This window comes from Etheostoma spectabile, chromosome 20 (genome assembly GCF_008692095.1).
Source record: "Etheostoma spectabile isolate EspeVRDwgs_2016 chromosome 20, UIUC_Espe_1.0, whole genome shotgun sequence".
NCBI lineage: Eukaryota > Metazoa > Chordata > Actinopteri > Perciformes > Percidae > Etheostoma > Etheostoma spectabile.
The window spans coordinates 1,248,096-1,272,898 of NC_045752.1; the positions used below are offsets into that span (position 1 = coordinate 1,248,096).

Here is a 24,803-nt window from a genome sequence, read left to right on the forward strand (position 1 = left end):
CCCTGTGCTGTTGCCTTGACCACCACATCACAGCCAGCATAAACACTCAGGGCAAAGTTCAACTCAACACTGAGCACTCGCACAGAATCGCATCATATTACACAGTGTGAGGTTACACAAACATTGCGGTTACATCTCAACTACTGGAGGCGTATTAAACAGTAATTATGCTCACAGTTTTATTTACAGACAGTGCTGCGTTGTTGTGCAATCAACAGGGCCTTGTGAATCCTGTGTTTGAGTGTCTATATTACATTTCAGGATCTGCCCTGCATGCCACTAAGCTGATTAGCCAAGAATAAAGCCTTGCAGGCGGCTTGACATTACAACATGGCACAGCGCATGCGAGGACAGGAGGCCATTAGGATGGCATCCCCAGCGTCTGGCTGTTCAGAGCACTGCTGGAAAAACTCAAGAGAACATCCGTTTTAGCGGTTTACCTCACGCTTCCGGGGAACAGCCGAGTCATAGTTGTCTTCTAGATCCTCCTCCACCTCCACCGGGTTTTCATTTGTAACTTCACAGAAGTCAGACATGGGCTCTACGAACTCTGGCGTGGAGCGGCGGCCGTAACGTTTACTGCCCTTCACAAACTTTGGTTGGATCTCAGGGGAGTCTGAGGAGATTCAATGACAGGACACTTTGAAATCAAATAGGTAGCGTCATGATTAGTTGAACACAGCAGTACTTGTGGGGAAAAAAAAAAGGTCTTAGACAGCACAGAGAATATTATTAAAATACAGAAAGACATTGACTAATACAGTGTGTGCCGCAGCCTGAAACATCTACTTCTCCAAATTTGACAACTTCTCTAAAAGTGTAACTACTGTACAGAACCTTTTAAAGCCACATGTTCCCATTTGTTAGAATGAAACAAATAAACTACCGGCCGACACTGTGCAAACTGCTGAGAAAACTTCAGAGAAATTCAATGAAACTGTATGTACAGTATGTATAGACTTCATGCTTCATTAACCACAACAAATAGATACTGACAGTGAATTATTTGCTTTGACCAGGATCAGACTTCATTTTATCTCATGGTTGTCTAGGGTGTATGGTCTCTGTCAAGCTTTTGTGATCATAGAGAAATTAAATAACTGAACCGAAAAGATGTTGGAATTAACCAAAAGTGTGAAATATGCATTCACAAAAAAAGAAAAGAAATACTTTGGAGTACCAAAATATCTTTCACAAGAGATTAGCTTAGTAAAAACAACTATTTGCATTAATAACATCCATAAAATAACAAACCATGCAAGCGGACCAAACATGATAGTGCAAATAATTCAACTGGCGGCTAGATGGCTTTGGGCCTGTGTCTCTGTATATAGATTTACAGCTGAATCACCATGCGGGCTGTTCCACTTACTCAGCTTTCACTGTTCACCTTGTTGAGTTTCCTTAAAAATGTCCCCTATTAACTGATACTGACATAATTTACCAATAATAATATGGCTTATGCTTTATGTGTTTTTAGGCGGACACTGTGTGCAATTTTAACGTCATTTGTCTGTGTGAGATTTCATTAAAACATGCAACACCAGAATCTAGACTTTACCTGGTTTGGACAAGGTCTCCGGTTCTGCTTGTGGTGGCTCAAGAGTTGACGACAATACCAGAATAAGTGCATTTTTGAATTGGTCAAAGTCAACCTGCAAAGAGAACAGAAAAAAAAAAGTTAAGTAGTTTTACATGAATGTGAAAGAATGCCATCAATGCTTAGTATGTGAAGCAAAGTAAAATCAAAACATAAGTCCACGAAAATTCCTTAGACTGGATGTAATTCCCAGTGTGCAGGGTGGAAGCTGGGTGTCTGGGTGGAGGGGGTTTGCTGAGCAGGAGCAGCGAGGTCACACTTCAAGAATCAACAGCTGCTAACCCTGAATATGGTGATCTTCTTTGTGTTTCGAGGCTGGCGGCTGCCGACTTGACGTGTTTTTTTTTTCTTCCTTTTGACTTTATTGTTTGATGCCATCGGTATGCAATCAGTTCACTTGTCCTCTGCTTACATTTTCCCCCACCCACACACACCCACCACTGCAAGACAATAGCCATCCGTCTGTCCACACACTTATATTACAAACAACTTGATGCAAAAGTGTAGAGGTAAGCAATTTGGAATATATCTAATCCATTTACTTTGGGCTGAAAAGATAAATACGGGAGATCCTCTGAAAAAAGCAATGCATTTCATACAAACTGAAGTCCAATTGTACAGATTAGACCAGTGTCCTTTCTTTTTTATACATTTTCACATGGAGCACCCTCAAAGAAATGCATCTGTGAATAGTGATTATCTGGCTTGGTTGTCCTGACGACCAAAACCAGGGATCAGGGCTGATGGGGGCACATTTTCTCCTCAACAAGACAGCCAACAAAGCACCAAAAAGCCTGGACACACAAAGACTTGAGAGCTGGAGTGGCTCAACACAGACGTCTGCTAAATTCAAAAGGATGCAAAAGGAGAAGCCTTTGCACAAAAAATCAAAAGGCCACGACTCACATGTGCATCAGAAAAGGAAAGCAAACGCATCTTTTCTGAGCAAATTACGGCACACCATAACCTGAAAGACAAAACCAACTGGTTGTTTTCAGCGGCAGGGGAATAAACATACCCTGGCAGTGAGGCGGTCCTGGCTCTGCAGCAGTATGTGGAGAAGAGCTGGTGTGGCGTCATCCAGGTGCAGGGACTGGCAGAGGTCAGAGAGTTCCTCCGGGCACAGTGAGCCGGAGCCGCTGGCATCAAAACTGTTAAAAACTTCTTTTAGGCGTTCCTCGTACTGGTCCTGCTCTTGGGTGTCACCCATCCCACAGGAAAGCACCCTACCCTGAAAGACAAGGATGGTAAATCCTTGTTTTATCACGCTTTCCATCTCAAGTTAGCTGATGTGTCTACCAAGAATGATCTGCAAGAACAATAGCATAATTCAACTTCAATTACTGTTACAGAGAAGAAGAAGAAAAACAAGATTGAATCTCTTCATTCTAATTTAGCAGCATAATCTATCCAATCACTGTTATACTTACAAACAGGGTGGCAACATCTATCTCAACAGCATGCGTTCCTAACAGCTCCTTCATCTGAGTGTCGCTGGGCGACTGAGCTACCGACACACAGCTCAAGAGTCATTGGTGGTGGAGGCTTTGGCTAATCAAATTAGAATGATTAGGCAACCGGGTAAATGGATAGATACAGCCAAGTCTGACACTGACCATGACTCTCTTTATGCCTTTAGCTGGGTTGTTTATGACCTGTGTTATTCAATCTGAGGCACAAAATTCACCTTGTACTGCTAATGTAGTTCACACATTTCAGTTTTGTTTTAAAAATGTCAATAACTAATATAAAAACAAAAGGGGTCTGATTTTGTAAAGACTGACAAAAAGAAGTTAATAATGAAAAAAAAAAAAACACCATGTTTTAAGTTTTTAAGGACTAAATTCTCTTTTATATACTTTAAACTGGTGATATAGACAAAATGGCAATGACAACAAAATGTGGCGCGGAACCAAGTGGATAAAGTAGCCAGGAACTAATTGGGAAGGTTACACCAGAAGCCTTGAGCCAACATTTACTGACTGGCAGCTTCAGTTAGAGACATGGACAATGTTGTTATACTTTGTATTCGGATGCATCATTGCTGTAATTGAAGAACAATAAGAATCATTTAACAGAGCAGGGCACTTTTGTGGGCCCAAACCAAAGTCTGGAGTCTAGTTTGGCACGATTTGGCCATGTTTGTCTCAAGCAATAATAGAAACACAAATTATGTATTTGGGGTAATTATTTAGGATGCTAATCATTTGTTTGAAAGAGGCATAATCAGGCATGAAAAAGAAAAGATGGAGTCTGATAAATGTAAGCAATGCCATAGCTCATAGACAGAACAGTCCAGGTCAGCCATCTGAAGCTTAAGGAAGATACATGTCAAACATGACTGGAAATAGAGAGGAGCAGACTTCTAAAAACATATTTCTGCACACTATGTAAGTGGACTATTTGCACCAGTTGTATGTTCATATAGTGCCTCCATTGTTTGTAATTTTTTTGCTTTTCTTGATTTCATTAATATTATTGCTCTTTAAATGCCCTTCTTGAATGCCTTTGGTTGCTTTATGATGAGCTTTTTTATGCTTAATACTGCATTTTGTGCTGTGGCGCAACTTATATTTCTTGCTACAAACGGTCTTGTTTTTTAATCTTTTTATTTCATTTACTTACAGCACATCTTATTGGCTCTTGGGTCACGGCACAGCTTAGTGTATCTTTATCCTTGCTAGCTTTTGTTGCTTTTATCATATACCCTTTGTTTTAATATGAATTGGTAGGAAGTACAGCACTTTTAATGCCTTTAGTTCCTGTCCAAGTGTGATTACGTTTCATGTCATTTTTCTGGCTGAAAAAAATATTTCCTCATGTGGGAGAACAAGATCTGACCTAAACTTTATTCTATTATAAACATTACATCTAATGAGTTAATCTCCCAGTTTGTGCCTAAATGCAAAGAACACCCCTCCTGACCCCTGCTTTTCCAGCTGCTCTCAGTGAGACCATCAAGTGCTTGGCCAGGTGTCCCCCACACCCCAGAGTTGGGGTACCCATCCACCCCAGACAATAGAGACAAAACCAAATCACTAGCCTGCGTCTGCATATTTGAACGGCTTAGGAAATGCAAGAAAATCATGGCTCAGCGGTATGGCCGCTTATCTAAAGCTATAGTATCTTAAATGTGAGAAATAAATACATTTTAAAAAAAAATGTAGAAAAATAATCATTGTGTTTTTAATTTGTAACAGCACTGGCAGGTTATTTCAATATTTACTAGGCAAGTTTTACCCCACACACTTTGCTTGTTTTGTTGCCAATTATCCTGGTAGGTCTCCTGCTCGGCTCACGGTAGCCGGGGTTGACAGCTGCTGCAGCCAAAGAATCACTCTGGACCAGGTCACAAGAGGGAGGTTAATCCTTCACACCATCCCAGCATCCACTCATAATTATCACTAACAGATGTCAATCTGGAAAGTAAAAATTTCTAAACTTTTTTTCTTTAACATCAGCATAGTGAAACACTGATGGGGGTAGTGTTTGTTGGCCATTTTGGGATAGGAGATGATGACTTACTATGGGACAAAAGAAAGTTTCCTGCATTTTCAAAAGCAAACTATTGTCTCTTTGTAAAGGGAATTGCATCGTGAAGAAATCTCTCTTATTGCGTACCTACAGCTATTTTCTCAGTTGCTGCTTCACAAGCTGTAGTAGCTATAAAAGGAGAACCATATAACGCTTACAATATGGAATCAGTAAAATGTTTCCAGGGGGAAAAAACGTTTGGTAATATTTCAGAAATATGATCCAACATTTAATTTAGTATATGACTGCACATGTGACAGTTCTTTTTTTAAATATATATTAATTGTGTTCTATTACGATCTATAAGAGTGAAACCCATAGTGCTCAAAAGTGTAGTTTTCCCGAAGTTGTGATCCCTTATTTTCCCAATTTTCATGACTTTTATGGGCATTTTTTTTTTGTCCTCGATCCCAAAAAATAATTACAAATCCTGTGTTTGACCTGTCATAAAATCAAAACCTGACACCAAAGTCACAAAAAAAAAAAAAAAGATTAATGATAATTATGGGGAAGAAAAAAAATCTAACTGTTTTAGAATCATAGCCATTAGCTAGTGTTTTCTATGGGATATAAAACCAATATCTAAACGTTTAAAATAAACACACACATTACTTATGAAACTGAAAAAAAGACTGAGCAGTCTCATGTCGCAGGAAAAGTGCATTCAAAAATGAAAAAAAAGACCATGTCAGATGCCAGTTACATAGCAGTTAGCTAGTATTATATTGCTAGTTACTTAGTAAATGAATCTCATTTTAGCATCACTCATTGGAAACACTGTCAACAGTTGGGTTAGTAATGCTTGAATGCAGCTCGACCACACCAGAGTACACTTTAAAGTCAGTTATGGACATGGTAAGCCCGCCAGCCAACTGTGAAGTTGTTGAGCTAGTTAAACTAGTAGTCTAAGATGATACACAGTCATTATATGAAAGTGATGGGCTATGCTAACTGGGCTAATTTATCAGCAGGCGTGTTTGGAGGAAACGTTTGGTCGGGATTGCTCTTGGCTCCAACTTCATCCTAAAATGTCACGTTTAAAGTGTGAAAGAACACAGAAGAGAAAGCAAAAACACGGTTTACAACTATTTCTGCTAAATACACTTACCAAAGTCTCAGAATGTGGACGATAATTGGCTCCTTTCCCAACTAAACGCGGGTTTAAAATAAACTTTTACAACATTTCTGGCGTAGTGACGTTGGTGTCGCCGTTCCCTCGCAGGTGACGTTAACGGTGACTTTTCCTTTTCTGTAAGACTTATGAAGCGTTAGCTTGAAGATGCAGTCGGTTTAGTGGGTCTTGTTGGAGAGTTTTTATGTCCAAACTGCATCCGAGAGTGTGGCCACCGCTTTGTGTCCTCGGCTCTGTGTTTCTCCCTCTCCGGCTCGCTTCGCTTGTAGCGGATTTTGAAAAGCGGCAGCTAGAGGAAGGGGCGGTGACCAAAGGCCTGGGCCGGCCTGACTGGCCAGTCTGGCCCCCTGTGGACCAAATTAGTCCGGTGCCAAATTAAATCAATACTTCCTGCTTTAAAACGTGACGAAATGTTACTGTTATTAATATTCGACTGCTATGCTTTGTATTCATTCAGACATATAGTCCAGCATAGAAACCTGTCCTTGGACACAGTTACCAGTGGTGGTGGAAGTATTCAGATATTTCACTTATGTTGTCTTCCACATTTTGTTGTTCTTTTTCTACACTCTTCTCGAAGTTTTTGTCAATTTTATTCCTAGTTTTTGTCACCTTTTGACGCTTTTTAAAAATTATATTTTACTCCTTTTTTTGAATTTTTTTGTCACTTTTCCGATTTTTTTACACTTTTTTAGTTCTTTTGACATAGTTCTGATATAGAAAGTTTTTGTACAACAGGAGGGTTAAAGGTACTGTAAAAAGGTACTGTAAAAGTACTCTGTGAAGTAAAAGTGCTGCATTGACAATGTTACTTAAAGGTATGTTAAATAGCCTATACTAAAAGTAAAGAGAAAAGTAAAAGTATTCCAAAAAATGTCCCCTGTGAATGATATATTATTATACAATATCATTAGATTATTAGTAGGCTATGTATCAAGCAGGTTACTGTAGTTGGTTAAAGGTGGATCTTACTTGAAATATTTTGTATACCACTGCTGTTGATTATTTTCATTATGGATTAATCTATCTTTTAATTTCTCCATTAGTCAATTGATTGATTGTTTGGTTTGTAAAAATACTGATAATAGTGAAAGATGCCGTTACACTTACCCAGAGCCCAATGAGACACTTTCATAATGTATGTTGTCATCCAATCTACAGTCTAAACCTCAACATTATCAAAAAGATTAAAATAATTAAAAAGAAAAACACAAAATCTTTGCATTTGTGAAACTGGAATTATTAAACGATCAACATAGTTCTCATTTGACTAATCATTGCCAACATTGTTGTGTTTTGTATGCAAAAATAAAGAACTTAGTAACTAAAGCTGTCAGATAAAAGTACAATAATTGCTTCTTAAATGTAATGGAGTCAAAAGTGGCATGAAGAGAAAAAACTCAAGTATCTCAAATTTTTACTTAAAGTACTTGAGTAAATGTACTTAGTTCCATTCCACCACAGAGCTACCCCTGTGTTCAGTACAATCTTGCACAAGGAAGGAAAATATGTGGTATCATATGGCAGAGCACAGTGTGTAGACTCTAAAAAATATATTTTGTCAAACCTGTAGGCTATTTACTCAGCATACCATACTGAGTTTGATCATTTGGGTCAGGACAACTGACAATACTTTGAAAAAGTTTTTCATCTTTAGTGCCATTATTAGGTCCCTGGACCACTTTTTGCAAATGTACTCTCATGACCTGATTCTGGACACAAAGTGCAGGCCTACTGGTTGGTCTGCAGAGGGCCCTATAAACCCTAATTTCAGTGGTGGAGTGTCTCTGCAAGCCCATTAGTACTGCACTTTTAAGAGTCTACTTGAGTAGTTCCATTTTCTGCTCCTTTATACTTCTACTCCACTACATTTCAGAAGGTAATATTGTTCTTTGTAGGCTACTACCCCATTTATTTGACAGCGGCAGATGCAATGCAGACACAGAAATTTCCCACAACACATTTGATCATCAAAAAAAAAACATTATTATAGATTAGATTACTTTATAAGACTAGTATATAAAGTACTGAAATTAACTCCACATCCACCAGCTGCAACAATAAAATTTTGCTTATTTATGCCCTGTCTATATAAGCCTTGCCTTGCATATGAATACACCAATAATTTTATCAATAATATAATATATAAAACACAATGTAGGGCCCTTCTGGATTATGAGTACTTTTTGGTCCTAAAAGTATATAAGGAGTATGTATTTATATGTGGTGTGTCCATAGACTGTAAATAAAAGTGGTACCACTACGGCTACACCCCAGAACTCCAATACCCACAATGCCTTGCAGTGGTGTCATGTCAGCTGGGTGTGCTCCGTTTTGAACCGCTGTGTCAAACGTGAACCAATAGCAGCAGAAGATAGGCTTAGTTTCAGCTGAACCTTGACATCTTTTTATTCTGCATTTCCCAACACTCATGTCGGCAGGAGGAGATCTCTGCTGGATCTCTCCCTCAGGTCCCCATTGAAACAAGAAAAAGGGGAACACACCGATTTTGTTGCTGCAGGAAGGAAGTTTCACCTGAGGCAGGGATGAAGAGAGCTGTGTTATTTCTGCTCGTTGTGTACGCCTCAGTGCCCGTCATCCTCTACCTGTTCCCCTGGATCCTGGGCCATATCATATTTGCTCACTTTAGTAAGTAGGCTTAATGTGTTTAAATGTCATAAGAAATCATCTGTTTGCTCGAGCAACATGATGCTTATATAACCAAACGGGTCAACACAGTGTGTTCAGTAGTCTGGTTATTTTGTGAAAATAATATAATGATATTCTTATTCTAATAGAGCTCAACGGTTTTGATCCGGAAGGGAAAATCCCATTTATTTTCTTAATCGGTTTATTAGCCATGTGTTAACCATTCAAGGTAGACTTAGCTACCACGAGCTATCATGCGAGCTATGAGATGTGGAACGAGGCTCACGTAGAAACCACACTACCCACAATCCTAAAGCGCCTATTGGCCTATATCAAAATAAGCTGTGTCCTGAGATGTGTCCTCACATTCCCAAAACATAAAGACTTTTTTTTATGACATTAAACACAATACAATCATAGGGTATGATGCAATACTATAAGATACCATACAATCTGATGTGACACAATACAATACAATATGATGTGATACGATACATTACGATAATACAATGTAATATGATGGGATACGATATTATAACTATTATAAGTTATAAAATTATCGTGTAACTCCTTGCTACTGTAGCACTTTGAGATTTCATTTGAAATGTAAAGGGCATTATAAATAAAATGTATTATGACATTTATTATTATTATGTGATATGATAAAATGCTACTTTAATAACAAAATCATACTAACCTTGTGTGCTCTTGCCTGCTGCAGTGAGGTTTCCATTTTTTCTGGATCTCAGCAGACCTGAAGATGTGCTGAACCACACAAGCAACTTCTACCTCAACACAGAGGACGGTGTCTCAGTGGGTGTCTGGTAGGTCATTTGCTGGTTCCTCTTTTGTCCATTGAAGGGCATCAGTACTTGAAAATACCACAAGCATGTGCATATTCGGAACAGGTGGCTCCTGAGTGAATGGGACCACAATCTACTCATTTATTTGCACAAGACCACTCAAAAAGCCCAGACTGTGTGTGTCTGGAAACACAAACGTATTTGATTCTCTTTCTTCCCTGTCTCGCTCCCTGTCTTTATGTCCCATAGGCATACGCTCCCGGCCAGCCAATGGGAAGACGCCCCAGGGAGAAGCCCTGAGTGGTACAGGGAAACTCTGGGAGATGGCCGCCCTGTTTTTATCTATCTCCATGGCAACGGAGCAACCAGGTGGGATGAGAGTGGTAGGATAGGGACTCTTGAATTGATCCTAATTGGAGTCTAGTGGGCATCACTGCTTAGGCTCCTGGGTTTATCCACAGGCACAATGAACACAATGCAGTGGGGGAGAAAATGAGTCTGAAAGCCACTTGCTTGTTTGTATTCATTGCTTTCATGTCCTTTCTGCAGGGCCATGACTCACAGAGTGGAACTGGTGAAGGTACGGTTTCTGTTTTAAAGCATTTTTTAGTTTTGATCATTTTTTACTCTCATCTTTAGATAATTTGTGAATGTTTGTGTGTTGCAGATTTTAAGTGCTGCAGGGTACCATGTCTTATCTTTAGACTACAGAGGTAAGATGCTTACTGTTTTTTTCAAGTGTCCATGTTTCTGCTAAATAAAACCCCTTACAGTATGTTCTTTTTGGGGTAAACATGATTTCAAAAGTTCGCCACAGAAAACAACCCGTTACTTTTGTATTGTGTAAAACACATTTACATCTTCACTATCTGTGCTTGGTAATGGCGGTGCTTAAGACGTAGCATTATCCCTCCCAAATCCCAAATGAATGTGTTTGATTTGTGTGTATTGGAGTTTGTCCAAAAGGGACAAAATTACACCAAACTAAAATTAGATTAGGGATAACATACTCTACTTTTCTTCTTTTTTGACAAATGTGTCTTCTAATCAGGTTTTGGAGACTCCACTGGGGAGCCAAGTGAAGCTGGAATGACCAGTGACGCCCTCTACCTGTACCACTGGGTAAAGAAGCAAAGCAAAGGGGGTCTTGTCTGTCTGTGGGGACACTCGCTTGGCACTGGGTCAGTTTCTCTCCATTAACGTCCCCCCCCCCCCCCCGTCCACGACGCTAACTGAGACAACTGAAAAGATAAGAATGTGTATCTCCTACTTTATTCTTTTTTGTTTTCTTTTAGTGTTGCAACAAATACTGCAGTGAAAGTACAAGAGCAAGGTTGGTCAAAGTCTCTAAAGGCCCTGCATTGCTGCATAAACCCACACAGGTTTTTATATATTACATTTAAATTCCATTTGGCTAATTAGACCTCTTCTCAGGAGGACTGTGTGGACTTGTGGAGTTTGATCCATATTTATCTCACTCTTCTGTTAGGTTGTAAATGTCTTATCAGCCAGAATAATTCTAAACACCTGTGTGCGTGTGTGCGTGTGTGCGTGTGTGCGTGTGTGCGTGTGTGTGTGTTGACGTAACGAGCCACAAAAGTTACATGTAATACTCGCTCCATTCAGATTTATGTTTATTTCATAATGTGTTTTTAATCATTTCTGTCACTGTCTTTAATACCAGGGTCTGTTGTTGATGCTTTAATCCTTGAAGCTCCATTCACAACAATTGGAGAAGTTGTAGCCAACCATCCGGTCACTAAGGTGACTTGTTCCATTTTTGCCTGTCTGCAGCACCTAAGGGTGTCTACCAATCCCAGAACACCCAGTTGTTTAAATTTGATCTTTTTTTTCAAAACAAAATGTGCAATTACTAAGACATGAACAGTTTTTTTCTGTTATATCAAATAAATACCAATCATTTAAGACATTACAGGGCCTTTTTAATACACAGTTGAGACTATGTACAAAGGCTGAGAGATGATGTACAAAAAAAGTCACTGGACTGGATTTGAACCCACAAAAGCATGTTCATATGACTCAAGTGGTTCATCTGAGATCCAAAATTAGATTTAAATAAATAAATAAAGTAATAACGCCTCAAATGAGAATATTTCTATTGTACAAATATCAATACAGTGTTTAACATGTTGAAATCACTTTGAAAAAAATCACAAGTGACACAGCTCACTTAACACGTTCCGCATTCATACTCTTGTCATTTATTTGAAATGAATCATTTTCAGTTTATTTTCTAGAACCATACTAGGATACATTCACACAGTTGACTGATCTTAAACCAAATAACCATTTCTATTCTGCAAGTATTTGTATGGTATTGCAGTACACAGGAAATTGCAAAAAATATGTCTACACACTTTGTACTCTGTGTTACTCCAGATGTACATGTTCCTTCCAGGATTTGAGAGCTTGCTCTGGAGCATATTGGAAAAGAACAACATTGTGTTTGCTAACGATAAAAAGTAAGTGCGGTTCTTCTTGGTTCATTTTGCTGGGTTTCCAACCATCATCATCATCTTTTGATAAATGCAGAGAATATAAACATAGATGCAGATAACAGTGTGCAAAAGAATATGATTAAATGGCACTGATCAGCTAATTCATCTCGGACTGTGAATGTATATTTTATCCCAACATTTCTACAGTTTAAAGACCTTGACCAGCCCACTTCTCGTCCTGCATTCCAAGGATGACGATATTGTACCTTATTACATGGGTCTGAAGGTACAATAGGTCTATTTAGTCCTACTTTCACTGTTTGGATCATTTTCCTGTAGATATTGCTGCTTCCTTGTTGAATTACTTGCATTTTATTGTGTCTCCAGCTGTACCAGATATCACTCCAGACTAAGAAAGAATATAAGACAGATGTCCAGGTTGAAATGATCTCCTATAGTGCAAATCTTGGATTCTCCCACAACAGCATCTACTTAGATCCCAATCTGTCAAATGTGATTGGGTAAGTTTTGACCAAACGGATATGAATTTTACAATGCGTGTTATGCTAAGGTGCAAACCACAAAGTGTAAAAAAACAAAACAAACTTGAATTACACTGTTGCTCGTTAAACATGTCTTTAGTACTGTATATTTTTTTCTAAACCTAAAATCCCTCAGGAGATAAATAAATGTAATATTTCTTTTGTTTTGGTTACAGGAAATTTTTACAAAACCTGAGACAGTAGATCAGCTCTCCCTCCTCCAGAGAAGGAATTATAAGCCCAGCAGATACCAGCATACATATTTATTTTTGGCACAAAATGTATGTGTGTGTGTGTGTGTGTGTGTTCTAACAAAAGCACTGATTAAACATCACACAATAACTTTATTCAAAACACTCGGACAAAATACGGTAGCTCACAAATGAAGTAGGCTTGCATCTTTCCTTAACCAAGTGATACTCATACAGACACAGATACATTGTTTAAACTGCCTGGAGTATACACAGGCTTGGTCACTCAGTACATACAGCATCAAGTTGCAGGACTGTACTTAATCAGCTGCTCTGTTACTGACATCCTACTGAAGTCCTGAGAGGCAGAAATCAAATCAAACTCCAGGATTGTCACATATGAAGACATTATTTCACCTTGCTTTTCATATCTAACGCATGATTTACTGTATCGACTGTAACAGACATTTCTTTTAATGCAAGTGCTTCGATCCTGGTGTGTTGACAATAAAGTGTTCAGGAAATGAAAACGTTTGCAGGTGTGATTTCTGAAACTTCACTGATGTGGGACTTTAGGGTTAAAAGCATGAAGGAAAGGAACAGTTAATGATGACGATGTAAACATAAGGCAGCCCTCGGTTGGGATACAACCTCACATTTTCTTCAGAGCTCTGGCCGTTTCTTCGATGGCCTCTCTCGGTTCGTTCGGAGGCGGGATCTTCAGGTCGGTCGGCTTGACGCCCCACACCTCGGTGGCGTACTCTGTGATGGTTCTGTCGCTGGAGAACTTTCCCGTGGCAGCGATGTTCTTGATCACCATCTTCGTCCACTCCTTTGGATTCTTTTAGAGAAAAAAAAAAAAAAGATTTGTTGTCTTTTTGTAATCAGTTTTTTTCTTCCTGCTTGACCATTTTAAAAGTTGTATATAGTTCATTTAAAGTTGTCCAATTCTTTACAATGGGGATCTACCTCAGTGGGGTCCGGGGATCCTTAGGGGTTCTTAAGGGAGTTTCAGGGGGTCCAAAGCAAAAAGGGGAATACTTATTTTTCCACTGTTCTTTTATCCATAATTAACGCAATGAAAAACTCACTATTTTGAACAGGGGTTTCATCTGTAATATAACAGACTAAAACAAAAATCCTATCAAATGGGGGTCCGTGGTCTAATTTGTGTCAGTTTAGGATTCCTTGACACAAAAAAGTTTGGGAACAACTGATCTTCTCCAGTTAAAAGTGATACTTCAAAAAAGTTAAGCCCAAAGATAGCCGTCTAAGCCTCTGATCTCACTTTGTTATACACAGGCCAGACGTCTGTCAAAGGGAAATGTTACCTGATAGAGCTGGCTGACTTTCTCTTGGCATTTTATGTAGTCTTCAAAGTCTGCAAACACTTTGAAACTGAAGAGAGAGAAGAGGTATTACATACATCGGACAAGTTGAACTTAAAAAATAAAAAAGTTAAGTTTGACATTGTCAGAATAAAAATAAAAATAAAGATCAGTGTTGACATGACAGCATCAATTCATTAACTTTAAGCAAGTTCAGCTGGGCTACAGCATTTTGGAATAGTAACCCGTGTGCGTGTGCGTGTGCGTGTGTGTGTGTGTGTGTGTTGCTCACCGGTCATGTTTGAAGAGCATGTCAGTGAGGTCTTTGAAAAGGTTTGGATTTTTAGGGCTGAAGAATCCACTCGTGATCTGGTCCATCACATATTTCAGCTCTGGGATCCTCTTGTAGTATGACATGGCATCATATCTGGAAAAAAAAGACAAATGTTTATTTAATATAAAAAGAGCAACATAAAACATAAGCAATAAAATAGACTCAGTTACCCCTTTTTGTCCATTTCAGCCACTTCCTCCACCCTCATGCCGAAGATGAACATATTCTCCTCTCCAGCCTCCTCGGCCATCTCCACGTTGGCTCCGTCCATGGTGCCGATGGTGAGAGCTCCGTTCAGCATGAACTTCATGTTACCTGTTCCTGAAGCTTCAGTGCCTGCAGTGGAGATCTGCTCGGACAGATCCGTGGCAGGTATTACTGAGGGGAAGAGCAGGTCCTTTTCATTTCATTTCAGAATTGCAATTATGCACATGCTCATGTGTGTTTTTGAGTTATGGACACTCAGTGTGTGCAAATGTTTAAGAAAGTTGTCTGAACGGTACCTTTCTCTGCTAGAGAGACCCTGTAGTTCTCCAGAAAGATGACTTTCAGCTTGCTTCCCACCACAGGGTCATTGTTGACCACATCAGCCACTGACGTGATCAGTCTGATGATCATCTTCGCCATGTGATAGCCTGGAGCAGCCTGCAGAGGGCGACAGGAGACAGACTACCTGTTAAACGAATATGTCACACCAGTCTCAGCCAGTTTATTAGAACTTCATGTGTTACTGTGGCTGAGCTGGTACCTTTCCCCCAATGATCACTGTCCGTGGTACAAAAGGTGCAGTGGGGTTCATTCTGATGCCTTGGGAAAACAAAAACAGAAAACATCCATAAATAAAAAGGTGAAAAGTCTAATTTCAGTATTATTTCTCAGGTCTCTGCATTGACTACAAATAAGTCAAGGAGCTATTTTTAACTTCTTATGACTTCTTTGCAAAACACTACATGGGTTAGGATCTAACTCTCCAACTCTGGCCATGCTTAAATCTAAAATCCTAAATGCCTATAATTGGAATTTTGTCCACTTAGATTTCATTATTTTTTAATTTCCAATTTGATGTGTTTCTGTTTTAAGCCATGTTAGCAGTGTGGCTTGGTCAGTCAGTAGTTCCACCACTTTGGTCCAGACTGAAATAATAAATAATAAATAGACTTTACAACTATAGGATGGATTGACAAGAACATTTGTTCAGAAGGTTCATGGTCCCCAGTGGATGTATCCTAATGACTTCGGTGATCGCCTGACTTTTCAAATAGCGCCCCCCGCAGGTTGACATTTGTGAAATGTCTCAACAATTGTCAGGTGAATAGCCACAAAATCTAGTACGGACATTCATGTTCCCCTCAGGATGAATTGCAATATTTGCCCCACTGAGCCATAGCCTCACAGAGCTGCTAGCGTGGCTGTCGACTTATTTTGTGGTAGATCTGTCCTCTTACTTACTAATTTGTCTTATTCCGTTGTTTGGGTGAAGGGGTTATGCACTTTAAGAGACTGAATTTCCTTTTAATTAAAATGTACTATAGGGATATTTGCTGGGAATATTCTCAAGGAAGGAAAGGGTTTTAGATGCAGGGAAAGGCAGCATTAAAGTATTGCATGTTGCTCAAAACATAGCTGCTGATGACTGATTTTCTGTCACACTTGATTAAAAGGCAAATGCCTCTCATTCTTAGTGTTTCTTTTAACTTGCTCGGAGCAACAGTCAAGTGAGGAATCTTCCACGTGAGGACATGTCAGATTGTGTCATGTCATGTAGCGCTGACAGAGCCCTGTGGCGGCTTGTGAAGCCTTCTGGCAATTTTAGGAACACTTCACATACGGTTGTACATGGTGATGATGTGCAGGCAGTTGAGGACCTGCCGCTTGTACTCGTGGATTCTCTTCACGTGGACGTCAAACATGGAGGATGGGTTGATTTTAACCATGTACTCTTTCTCTAGGTACTGGGCAAATTTCATCTTGTTGTCCTGCGAGTGAAAAAAAATCAAAAAGACGTTACTTAGCAACAAAAGGAATTATTCAGTGAGTGGAAGCTGCTGAATCACAGGCCTGTTCTCTGACACACAAGGACTTTAAAGCTGCAATGCACAAATAAATCTGATTAACTCTGTGTTTGCCTGCTGTGATGTGCAGAAATTATAAACTAAAAGATGTTGAAATGCATAGATTCTTTGCTTAACAAGACATTTAGAACAAAGCCTCCACTATGCAACTAAGCAACTTTAAGTACCTAGAAAAGCTCTATATAAATAGGATTTAATATTATAATGATGATGCATGTACTGCATGGCAACATCAAGCATTCATTAGTGTAACAGAAAAATAGAATACACTATGGAAGACTTATTTTATCATTTTTTCAATATAATTAAACTTCTTTTATTTCAGACAGCTTCTAGAATAATTGATACGCAGTAGAATAGAGGAATGTAGTGGCTTCAAATTGAAGCTCAAGTAAAGTATCAGTACCTCAAAATTGTACTTCAGTGCAGCACTTGCGTAAATGTACCTACAATAGTTACCTGTTTCACTTTAGAGATATCACGGATGAGGGCAGCATTGTCGACAAAGTCATTCAGCTTCTTCAGCTGGCTGAGGTCCTTCACGTAATCCTCCCCAATGACCTGAAATACACATTTAAGGTCACAATGAAATGTGTGCAAAAACAGACTGACAGTGTTTACTACACTCCACTTCATGTCTATTTGGAAAGCTGACTGAAACACGGGCTGGAAAAGACTTAGGAGGGACAGTTACGCCAAGATTCGATCACCCGACAGCTGGGGAATATAGGCTTAAGGAACCAAAGGATTTTCACCGCTACAACATATCTTGGCACTCAATCATTTATGTATTTGTTGCTCAGGCAGCTCAAACAGACCTCAGCTATGAGCTCAGCCAGGCCGGGGTTGCAGAGCAGCAGCCAGCGTCGGGGTGTGATGCCGTTGGTTTTGTTCTGAAACTTCTCCGGTTCTAGTTCACTGAAATGACGGAATCTGTGGAATACGGAAGAAAAATGGGAAACTTCATTTTGGTTATTTATCATAGACAAAATAATGGAAACACGTAAATAGTGTGTATACAGTATTTGTATCAGGTAGTAAAGGAAGCATACCAGCACGTTTGTTTTGTCTCCTTAACCATAAAAATCATACACCGTTTCGATTTTTACTGACCTTTGTAACACACTGGAGAACTGTAATGTAAACTGTGTTCATAGTACACACACTAAATCATTTTGTAAAGTCAGGGGGGTGCAGACCCAAAGCGCAGAGACCAGACGAGAAGGCAGCAGGAAGATTTTGTACATTTATTTTGGAAAAGCCGCTTCAGAAGGTGTCCTGGGGCAGGCAGGAGATGAGGCAACAGGAAATCCAATGCAAAAGTGCAACACATTGACAAAACTAGAACTAGAAAAGCAAACCACTACAGAGGAACTACACTGGTCATGACAACAATCTGACACTTGACAAAGGGAGCGCACGACAAGAGTGGTGACAAGGGACAGGTGACATGAGGGCTGATAAACAGGTGAAACACATCAGGGCGGGGCAGACAATCACAAAGGCGGGAAAAACACACAGGAAGTCAAACAGTACATGGCACAGGAGAAAAATTAAAACAGGAAACTACTGTAAAAAAACCCAGGGTCATGACAGGAATGGTCCATTATCATAACAAAGATGGTTGACTCATCAGATCATATTCATTTCTTACTACTACTACTACTACTACGATCCGTTTTTGTGGCCCGACCTTTCAAGCCCCACCATATAGTGATATTGTGTGTGTGTGTGTGTGTGTAACAGAGGATGTGATTAAATCCTGTGGTTATCTATGAGGCCATACTGATCTGGTATTTAGCAACTAGGCTGTTGTTTTAGTGGTCTGCCTATCTAAACTGCCTTCATTTTTTCTGTTGATGCAGTTTGCCACCGTTTTTTCCCCCATTTGTTGTCATGGTTTAGAGAAATATGTCACTTTTTTATGACCAATAGAGACATAGCTAAATGGTCTGAGTAGTCTACAGTGTGTCCATTATTTTTTTGCATAGATTTGTGTAGGGCTGGGTACCCAGCTAGTATAAACTAAGGGATGCTCATTAGTAGTGAGAAATGCCTCGTCATTCAATACCAATTTCAATACTTAAGGAGTAAATCTCAGTGAGCCATTGAGCATGCTTCTACCATTGTTATTATTATTGTTATATATATATATATATATATATATATATATACATATACATATACATATACACACACACACACACACACACACACAGTACATTACGCACAGAGACAGGGCTCAAGTGTGTGTGTTGTGTTTTGAGAGGCCTCACATAGTTGTAAAGGAACGTTTTTTTTGTTTGTTTGCATTTTAACCGTAATTTGTAATGTTGTAAACTTCTTTTTATTAAAATGGATTTTATTTTTGTGAAAAATATATAGTTCAGGAACCGGTATCACATTCAAGGTATCTGTGTCATTATCTGTCTTTTTTTTTTTTTAACAATACGCAGCCCTAGATTTGTGTCATGAAGCCGTGTGTGTGTGTGTGAAATGGCTTACACGTCAGTCTTGATTATGTTGGAGTGTATCTCAGCAACTCCGTTGACGGCGTGAGAGCCCACGATGCACAGGTGCGCCATGTTCACCCTCTTGCATCCATCTTCTTCAATCAGGGACATTCTCCTCAGTTTGTCCATGTCTTTTGGATAGAGAGATGCAATCCTCTGCAGTGACAGAACAGACACACCTTTAGGATATCACGTTTATGTGTCACAGCGCGTGTGTTCACTCAATAAAAACACAATCGCTCCACTTCTGCCCGTGTCTGAGCCCCAGTACGTACATCGAGGTGGACCTGGTTGATCTGGTAGATAATCTGCAGATGTCTGGGCAGCAGCTTCTGCAGCAGCTCCACAGGCCAGCGCTCCAGAGCCTCGGGGAGGACAGTGTGGTTGGTGTAGGCAAAAGTGCGCTTAGTGAGCTCCCAGGCCTGCAGAGGAGGAGGGGGGAGAGTTTATTCTTTCCCTGATTAAACATCACACTTGAGCTTTGCAACCACTTGCAATCTAATCTAAGAAACTCTCCTTCTTTTTTCACTCCATATCTGTAATTTCCATCTCAAATGTTGCAACAGAAAACTAACTCTGCTTGCCTGTTTTTTGTTTCTTAACCTGCCTGACTTTTCCTGTTGCACATGCACAGTATGCAACACAGGAGTGTCAACATTTGTCATGCTCTGTGGTTTTAACCTCCTTTGTGTTACTTGCTATGATTTCCCCATTTTATCCTGTTGCACTTGAGTCACTCTCGGTTTAGCAAAACTGGTTGAATTCAAATCTGCCAAATCTGACTCTTACTCACCGTGTCCCAGTCGAGTTTCTCAATGTCCACAAAGATTCTCATAAGCTCGGGGATGGCCATGGCAGGATGAGTGTCATTCAACTGGATGGCGACCTGGAAAACACGACATTCTGTACTGACACCTTCTTATTGATTTTATCTCCTATAACTGTTGCAGAATAACAGGAGATTAAAGAACCGCAGCTGTGAATGCTGAAATGACAAACACTGGGCTGTCTCAAATCTGAAACAACCTTAGAATTAAAGACACGTATTGCCACACCTTAGCACAAAATCCCAATATCATATCTGCAGGGTTTCTCACTTTGCAGAGATTTTCTCACTTGGTGCTGTGAAACATAATGTGTGCTTTTTTTGTAACACATTTTCTTTCCAGGCCAAAAACGCCTGTGACAAAGCAATGCAAATATCCCAATACTTTTTATGGTAATCTCTGCTCTATTTACTCTTTTCAAGTATAAAAAAGAAGAAGAAGATCTTGTCGCAAATACCACCTGATTGCTTCTAGCCAATAACTGAGGTTAAGAGAAGAAGTGTAGTAACATACCCCATTTCCATTCTAGACACTCACTTCTCGAGCCTTTCGCATTCATGAATGTACGGCTGATTTTGAAGCTTACTTTTTCCGGGAAGCCCTCGAAAGAGGTTCGGCCGTGAGAGCCCTTCTTGGTGGTCTTGAAGCGGCGGATGATGTCTTGGAGGGTGGCTGCCACAACAAAGTACTCCTGCTTCAGACGTAGTTCTTTTCCTTCAAAGAACTACAACACATGAAAGACCACAGAGATAGCCATGGCCTTGGTTTTAGGACAATAGACATTTTCCCGGACAGAACCCATTATCAGTGTGTTGACCACTATAGAAAATGTTCAGGCATTAGTATCCCAGTAACACTTATTTTGCATATTGTTGCATATACAAATCAGAATGTGCTTAATGACCAAAACATTCAACTTACATTGTCATTGGGGTAGAGAACACGGGAGATGTTCTCCGCCAGATTCCTGTCCAGAACAGCCTGGATGTAATCTCCAACGTTAACTACAGACAGTGCAGTGGTGTTTTAGTTACATTGGCACTATATTATAGACAAGTTTTGTATCATAGTGTAATTTAAAGTCAAAGATTAAACTCTGCAGGAAAAGAAACCAAAACATTTGAGCTATTTTGCAACACAGGCATATTTTCGCAAGGTGCCAGTGTTGCAGCAGTTTCCTTCTGTATTGCAAGTTGGTTTCTGGTGAAAACTAAAAAAAAAGGAAATGTTCAGCAGAAGTAGGTTTGACATTAGAAATAGCCCGAATTGCCCTTTAGCACTCACAGTCTCTCAGGTTAAAGTCGTTGGGAGCACGGGCGGACCACAGCCTCATGGTATTGACAGTGTTGTTCATGTAGCCGGGGATGGGGGTGTCGTAGGGCATCGCCAAAACCACCTGCACGGATAAAAGTGAAAACAATGATCAAGCAGGAAGACAAAGCGAAAAAAAAAAATCTGAAATCTTACCAAAGGGCAGGTTTGGAGACTTTTGAATGGAATAAGTACAAAAAAATTAAAAATGTGTGACTCACAAGCCCTGGTGGTTTGTTGCAATAATAAACAAATGAACCACCTTAAAATTTTTAACATGAAATAACATCAATAAATAGTGACTTTTTCTAACTCCAAACAAAGCCATGTACAGAGTACGAGACAATGGGCCCCTGGAAACAGACATGTGGATTGTGGTTGTTTTGAGTCCCTTTGTGGTCGTGTTGCACATTTTTTTAGTTGTCTTGCATCTCTGTAGTTGTTTAGTTACTCTTTTTGTCTTTTTAGACGCTTTGCAGCTCTTTGTGGTCGTTTTAGTGTCTCTTTGTAAATGGTTGTCGTCATTTGATTGACTTTCCAACGATTGTTAGTGACTTTACACAGAGGCTCCGGTCCAGGGGCCCCTGGGCATGTCCCCGGTAGGCCTGTTCAGGAATCCATTCATGTTACTCAACTACTAGATACACAAACTATCACCGTCTGCTGTAATCCATACACATCTTTAGTACCTGAGTGTCCACCCATTTGGAGCCATCTCTCGTCTCCTCTACTCTTCCATAGAAGTGAACGGGCAACATGTACTCTGGACGGGCTTTCTCCCACGGGTTGCCATGCCTCAGCCAATCATCAGCCTCCTCCACCTACAATAGATCAGACAGAGCAAAGAGTAAAAAAAAAACTTCAATATGGTTTTACTTGTTGGAAGTAGCAGGAGTCCAGAGAGAAAGAAGAGGCATTGAGCAAGACTCTAAACTGACCTCTGACCTCTTTATGAGGTAAGACAAAGGACTTCCCTTTTGTAAATTAACCAACTATTGCGCCATTTGATTAGATTTTGTGTTAAGTGCTGAATAAAAGGCACCAACTTTCACTTCCTATACAATAGCAGCAGGGATAGAACATATACTGTAGGTTCGTCCACCCCAGTGAGAAAATCCAGTTCAGTGTTCAAATGTACATGTTTACACTGAGGGTTTGAACTGCAAATAACCAGGAGAATTCAAAAGGGCAAAAGCCTGGAGTTTGGGGATCCCTTATCACAAGATACACAATATTTTTTTCTTCATCTAAAACCAACTAACACCAGCTTCTGCAGGAGCTTGCACCACTGCAGGGTCTGTAGATTACGGTCAATGATTGGCTTGTGAGGTATTCTGACCTACTTCATTTCTACCTTGGCCCCATTCCCTTTTGACTCCTCGTAGCATGAACATAGGTCAACAACAAAATCCTGACAAGAAAGAATCTAATCTCCGGAGAGGGAAAGAGGTGTGTTTGTATCAGAGATATCGAGCCATTTTAGGTCAAATGTAATTTATAAGACTGTATTTGGAAGGTAAAAGAGAACTGATTAATAGCTGTTGTGCAGTTACCTGCCAGCCGTCTCTTATCTTCTGGTTAAAGATTCCATATTCATATCGGATACCATAACCATACGCTGCAAGACCCAAGGTGGCCATCGAATCCAAGAAACATGCTGCGTGCAGAAAAAAACAACAACTTTAGACATGAACTCAAAGTGAAAACTCTGTAGTGATTAATGTAGGCACAAAACGACAGTCCATGGTGTAATGCTCATTTACACATTCTGTAGCAACATTTCTGGGGCTGAAAGTGGCTTCAAACATTCAATAGGCACACAGACGTATTAGATGGACAACTGCCATAATAGCCTAGAAATTACAATGGAGTATTGTTGAACTAGAGATAAAGTATTTGAATGCAAACATGGCTGGTCTTCAACTCATTTAATGTCACTTTAAAAGCATTTCTTCCTGTTTTTTCAATGTTTTCCTGTAACTATGTATTTTAGAGGAGAGGGGATATAAATATATACCCTTCCTCTCCTTCTCTCTGTGTCTTTTTACCTGCCAGTCTGCCCAGGCCTCCGTTCCCCAGACCTGCATCCTCCTCCATCTCCTCCAGCTCCTCCATGTCCAGGCCGAGCTACGGCAGAGGGGAACATAAAAGCCTACTATTGACCTTTTTTTTTTTAATTAAAAAGCTAAGGTTTATTAATATGAGCACAGTCATTGTGTGCATGTGTGGTGTTGTAGCCTCTATTTCCTATAAAACGTAGTCTGACCTGGTAGATGGCTTCATCGCAGGCGTTCTGCAGCCCCAGGTTGATCATCGTGTTTTGGAGGGTCCTGCCCATGTAGAACTCCAGAGACAGATAATATACCCTCTGAACATGTGAAAGAAAAGAAGAAGTAGAAAAAAATCATGTTTCTTTGCACAGATTTCAGCTTTTCAGAGACTGTATAAATCAAATATTAAATACAATATTGTGATATACTTTGTTTGGGGCTTGAAAGGGAAGAAAATGCCATGCAGAGCTGAGCAGCAAATGAATGAAACTGACATGGAAGCAAACATTTTCCTGCTGTAGCAGTACAAACATGATGGAGTAACTTAAAAATATTGTATGTCTTGAAAATCTGGAAAGTTTTATGGAACAGAAAAACAATGTCCAAGACTAGGTCCTATAAAAATGTCAAAAACTTGTCAAAGAATGTGTTCTTCATGTCATGCACAAGGGATTTGAAATGCAGTCTGAGCAAGGAATTTCAAAGGTCATCTATACATAAATACATACATAAATATATATATGGTCAGTGTTTGGACAGTCTGAAACATATCAAAGCCTATACTTTTAAGTGTATATTAGATATTATTTGCATTGTAGGCTTCAGGATATTTTAGTTGACTGTTATCTGTATTTTGAAATACTTTGTGGTGTGTTGCAATTGAATGATACTACTAAATGAAGTATATGTGGGATGTATATTTCCAGTATAAGATTTTTTAAGTTCCACATTGACACTGAAACTTTGGATCTTTACCTTTGGGTCTGCTTCATAGTAAAACTGCTGTGTTCTGATCCATCTCCCCACCAGGTGATCTCTCACAGTGTGAGCCAGGGCAAAGTAATAATCCCTGGGTGTTGCAATGTTTCTGTCTTTCACCAGAGTGAAGTGCAGGTGACGGTTGAAGCCCTTCTTTAGCTCTGCAACATTCTCCACTCCCACAATCCCCCTGATGCTGATCTGCTTGCGCTTCTCCTGGTCAGTGAGAGGGGTTGCCATGCTTGGGCTTGCAGCTCTGTCCTGTTGTTGTCCTGGCTGGAAGTGGAGTTGAAAGGTAAGATGGTGGCAGTTTTTCATGAAGCAGTCTCCTCCTTTTGCTGCGTTTCATTGGTGAGTGCAGGGGGAGGGTGTTTCCTTGGCCGGCCCCTGCTGAGCTGCAGAGCTCAGAGCAGGAAAAGGTGCACAGAGAGACTACACATAAGAACGACTGGAAGCTTTGTGCAGTTTAGGTGCACACA

At 39.9% G+C, this 24,803-nt stretch overlaps 3 protein-coding genes across 7 annotated transcripts in view; 1 reads left to right on the top strand and 2 right to left on the bottom strand.

Annotated features, from left to right (window-relative positions):
- Positions 1 to 6,597, bottom strand: part of nin (ninein (GSK3B interacting protein)) — a 30,484-nt gene extending 23,887 nt beyond the window's left edge. For 4 of the 5 annotated variants that reach the window (XM_032499693.1, XM_032499691.1, XM_032499689.1 and 1 more), the window contains exons 1-4: positions 3,031 to 3,116; positions 2,619 to 2,831; positions 1,562 to 1,655; positions 441 to 616 (exon numbers count right to left, since the gene is read on the bottom strand). In XM_032499693.1, coding sequence (XP_032355584.1) covers positions 441 to 616; positions 1,562 to 1,655; positions 2,619 to 2,831; positions 3,031 to 3,084 — 537 coding nt within the window. In that variant the 5' untranslated portion in view covers positions 3,085 to 3,116. Of the gene's footprint in view, positions 1 to 440; positions 617 to 1,561; positions 1,656 to 2,618; positions 2,832 to 3,030; positions 3,117 to 6,242 lie in introns of those variants that run through there. The other variant, XM_032499690.1, reaches the window with a different exon arrangement.
- Positions 6,598 to 8,617: 2,020 nt separating this feature from the next.
- Positions 8,618 to 13,440, top strand: LOC116669724 (lysophosphatidylserine lipase ABHD12). The gene is made up of 12 exons (XM_032499749.1): positions 8,618 to 8,915; positions 9,637 to 9,739; positions 9,968 to 10,087; positions 10,268 to 10,298; positions 10,386 to 10,431; positions 10,770 to 10,899; positions 11,014 to 11,051; positions 11,403 to 11,482; positions 12,119 to 12,201; positions 12,385 to 12,463; positions 12,565 to 12,698; positions 12,896 to 13,440. Exons 1-12 carry the CDS (start codon positions 8,813 to 8,815, stop codon positions 12,921 to 12,923), a joined length of 975 nt encoding a protein of 324 aa, XP_032355640.1. The 5' UTR covers positions 8,618 to 8,812; the 3' UTR covers positions 12,924 to 13,440.
- pygl (phosphorylase, glycogen, liver) lies at positions 13,050 to 24,620 on the bottom strand. The gene is made up of 20 exons (XM_032499717.1): positions 24,322 to 24,620; positions 23,562 to 23,663; positions 23,344 to 23,422; positions 22,849 to 22,952; positions 21,985 to 22,116; positions 21,269 to 21,380; positions 20,906 to 20,988; positions 20,571 to 20,708; positions 19,951 to 20,043; positions 19,433 to 19,579; positions 19,150 to 19,313; positions 17,463 to 17,577; positions 17,104 to 17,205; positions 16,401 to 16,548; positions 15,321 to 15,379; positions 15,076 to 15,217; positions 14,743 to 14,950; positions 14,531 to 14,665; positions 14,242 to 14,308; positions 13,050 to 13,751 (listed from the first exon to the last, which is right to left on the bottom strand). The coding sequence occupies exons 1-20, from the start codon at positions 24,562 to 24,564 to the stop codon at positions 13,563 to 13,565; spliced, it is 2,562 nt and encodes an 853-aa protein (XP_032355608.1). The 5' UTR covers positions 24,565 to 24,620; the 3' UTR covers positions 13,050 to 13,562.
- Positions 24,621 to 24,803: the final 183 nt, after the last annotated feature.

Excerpts from the sequence above, each read along its gene's own strand:
- pygl (XM_032499717.1), bottom strand. The coding sequence starts at position 24,564 with ATGGCAACCCCTCTCACTGACCAGGAGAAGCGCAAGCAGATCAGCATC. Across the intron at positions 14,951-15,075 it reads GGTCTCTCTAGCAGAGAAAG|TAATACCTGCCACGGATCTG; the intron begins GTACCGTTCAGA and ends TCTTCCCCTCAG. Across the intron at positions 14,666-14,742 it reads GCTGAAATGGACAAAAAGGG|ATATGATGCCATGTCATACT; the intron begins GTAACTGAGTCT and ends TTTTTTTTCCAG.
- LOC116669724 (XM_032499749.1), top strand. The coding sequence starts at position 8,813 with ATGAAGAGAGCTGTGTTATTTCTGCTCGTTGTGTACGCCTCAGTGCCC. Across the intron at positions 11,052-11,402 it reads AGTGAAAGTACAAGAGCAAG|GGTCTGTTGTTGATGCTTTA; the intron begins GTTGGTCAAAGT and ends CTTTAATACCAG. Across the intron at positions 12,202-12,384 it reads GTGTTTGCTAACGATAAAAA|TTTAAAGACCTTGACCAGCC; the intron begins GTAAGTGCGGTT and ends ACATTTCTACAG.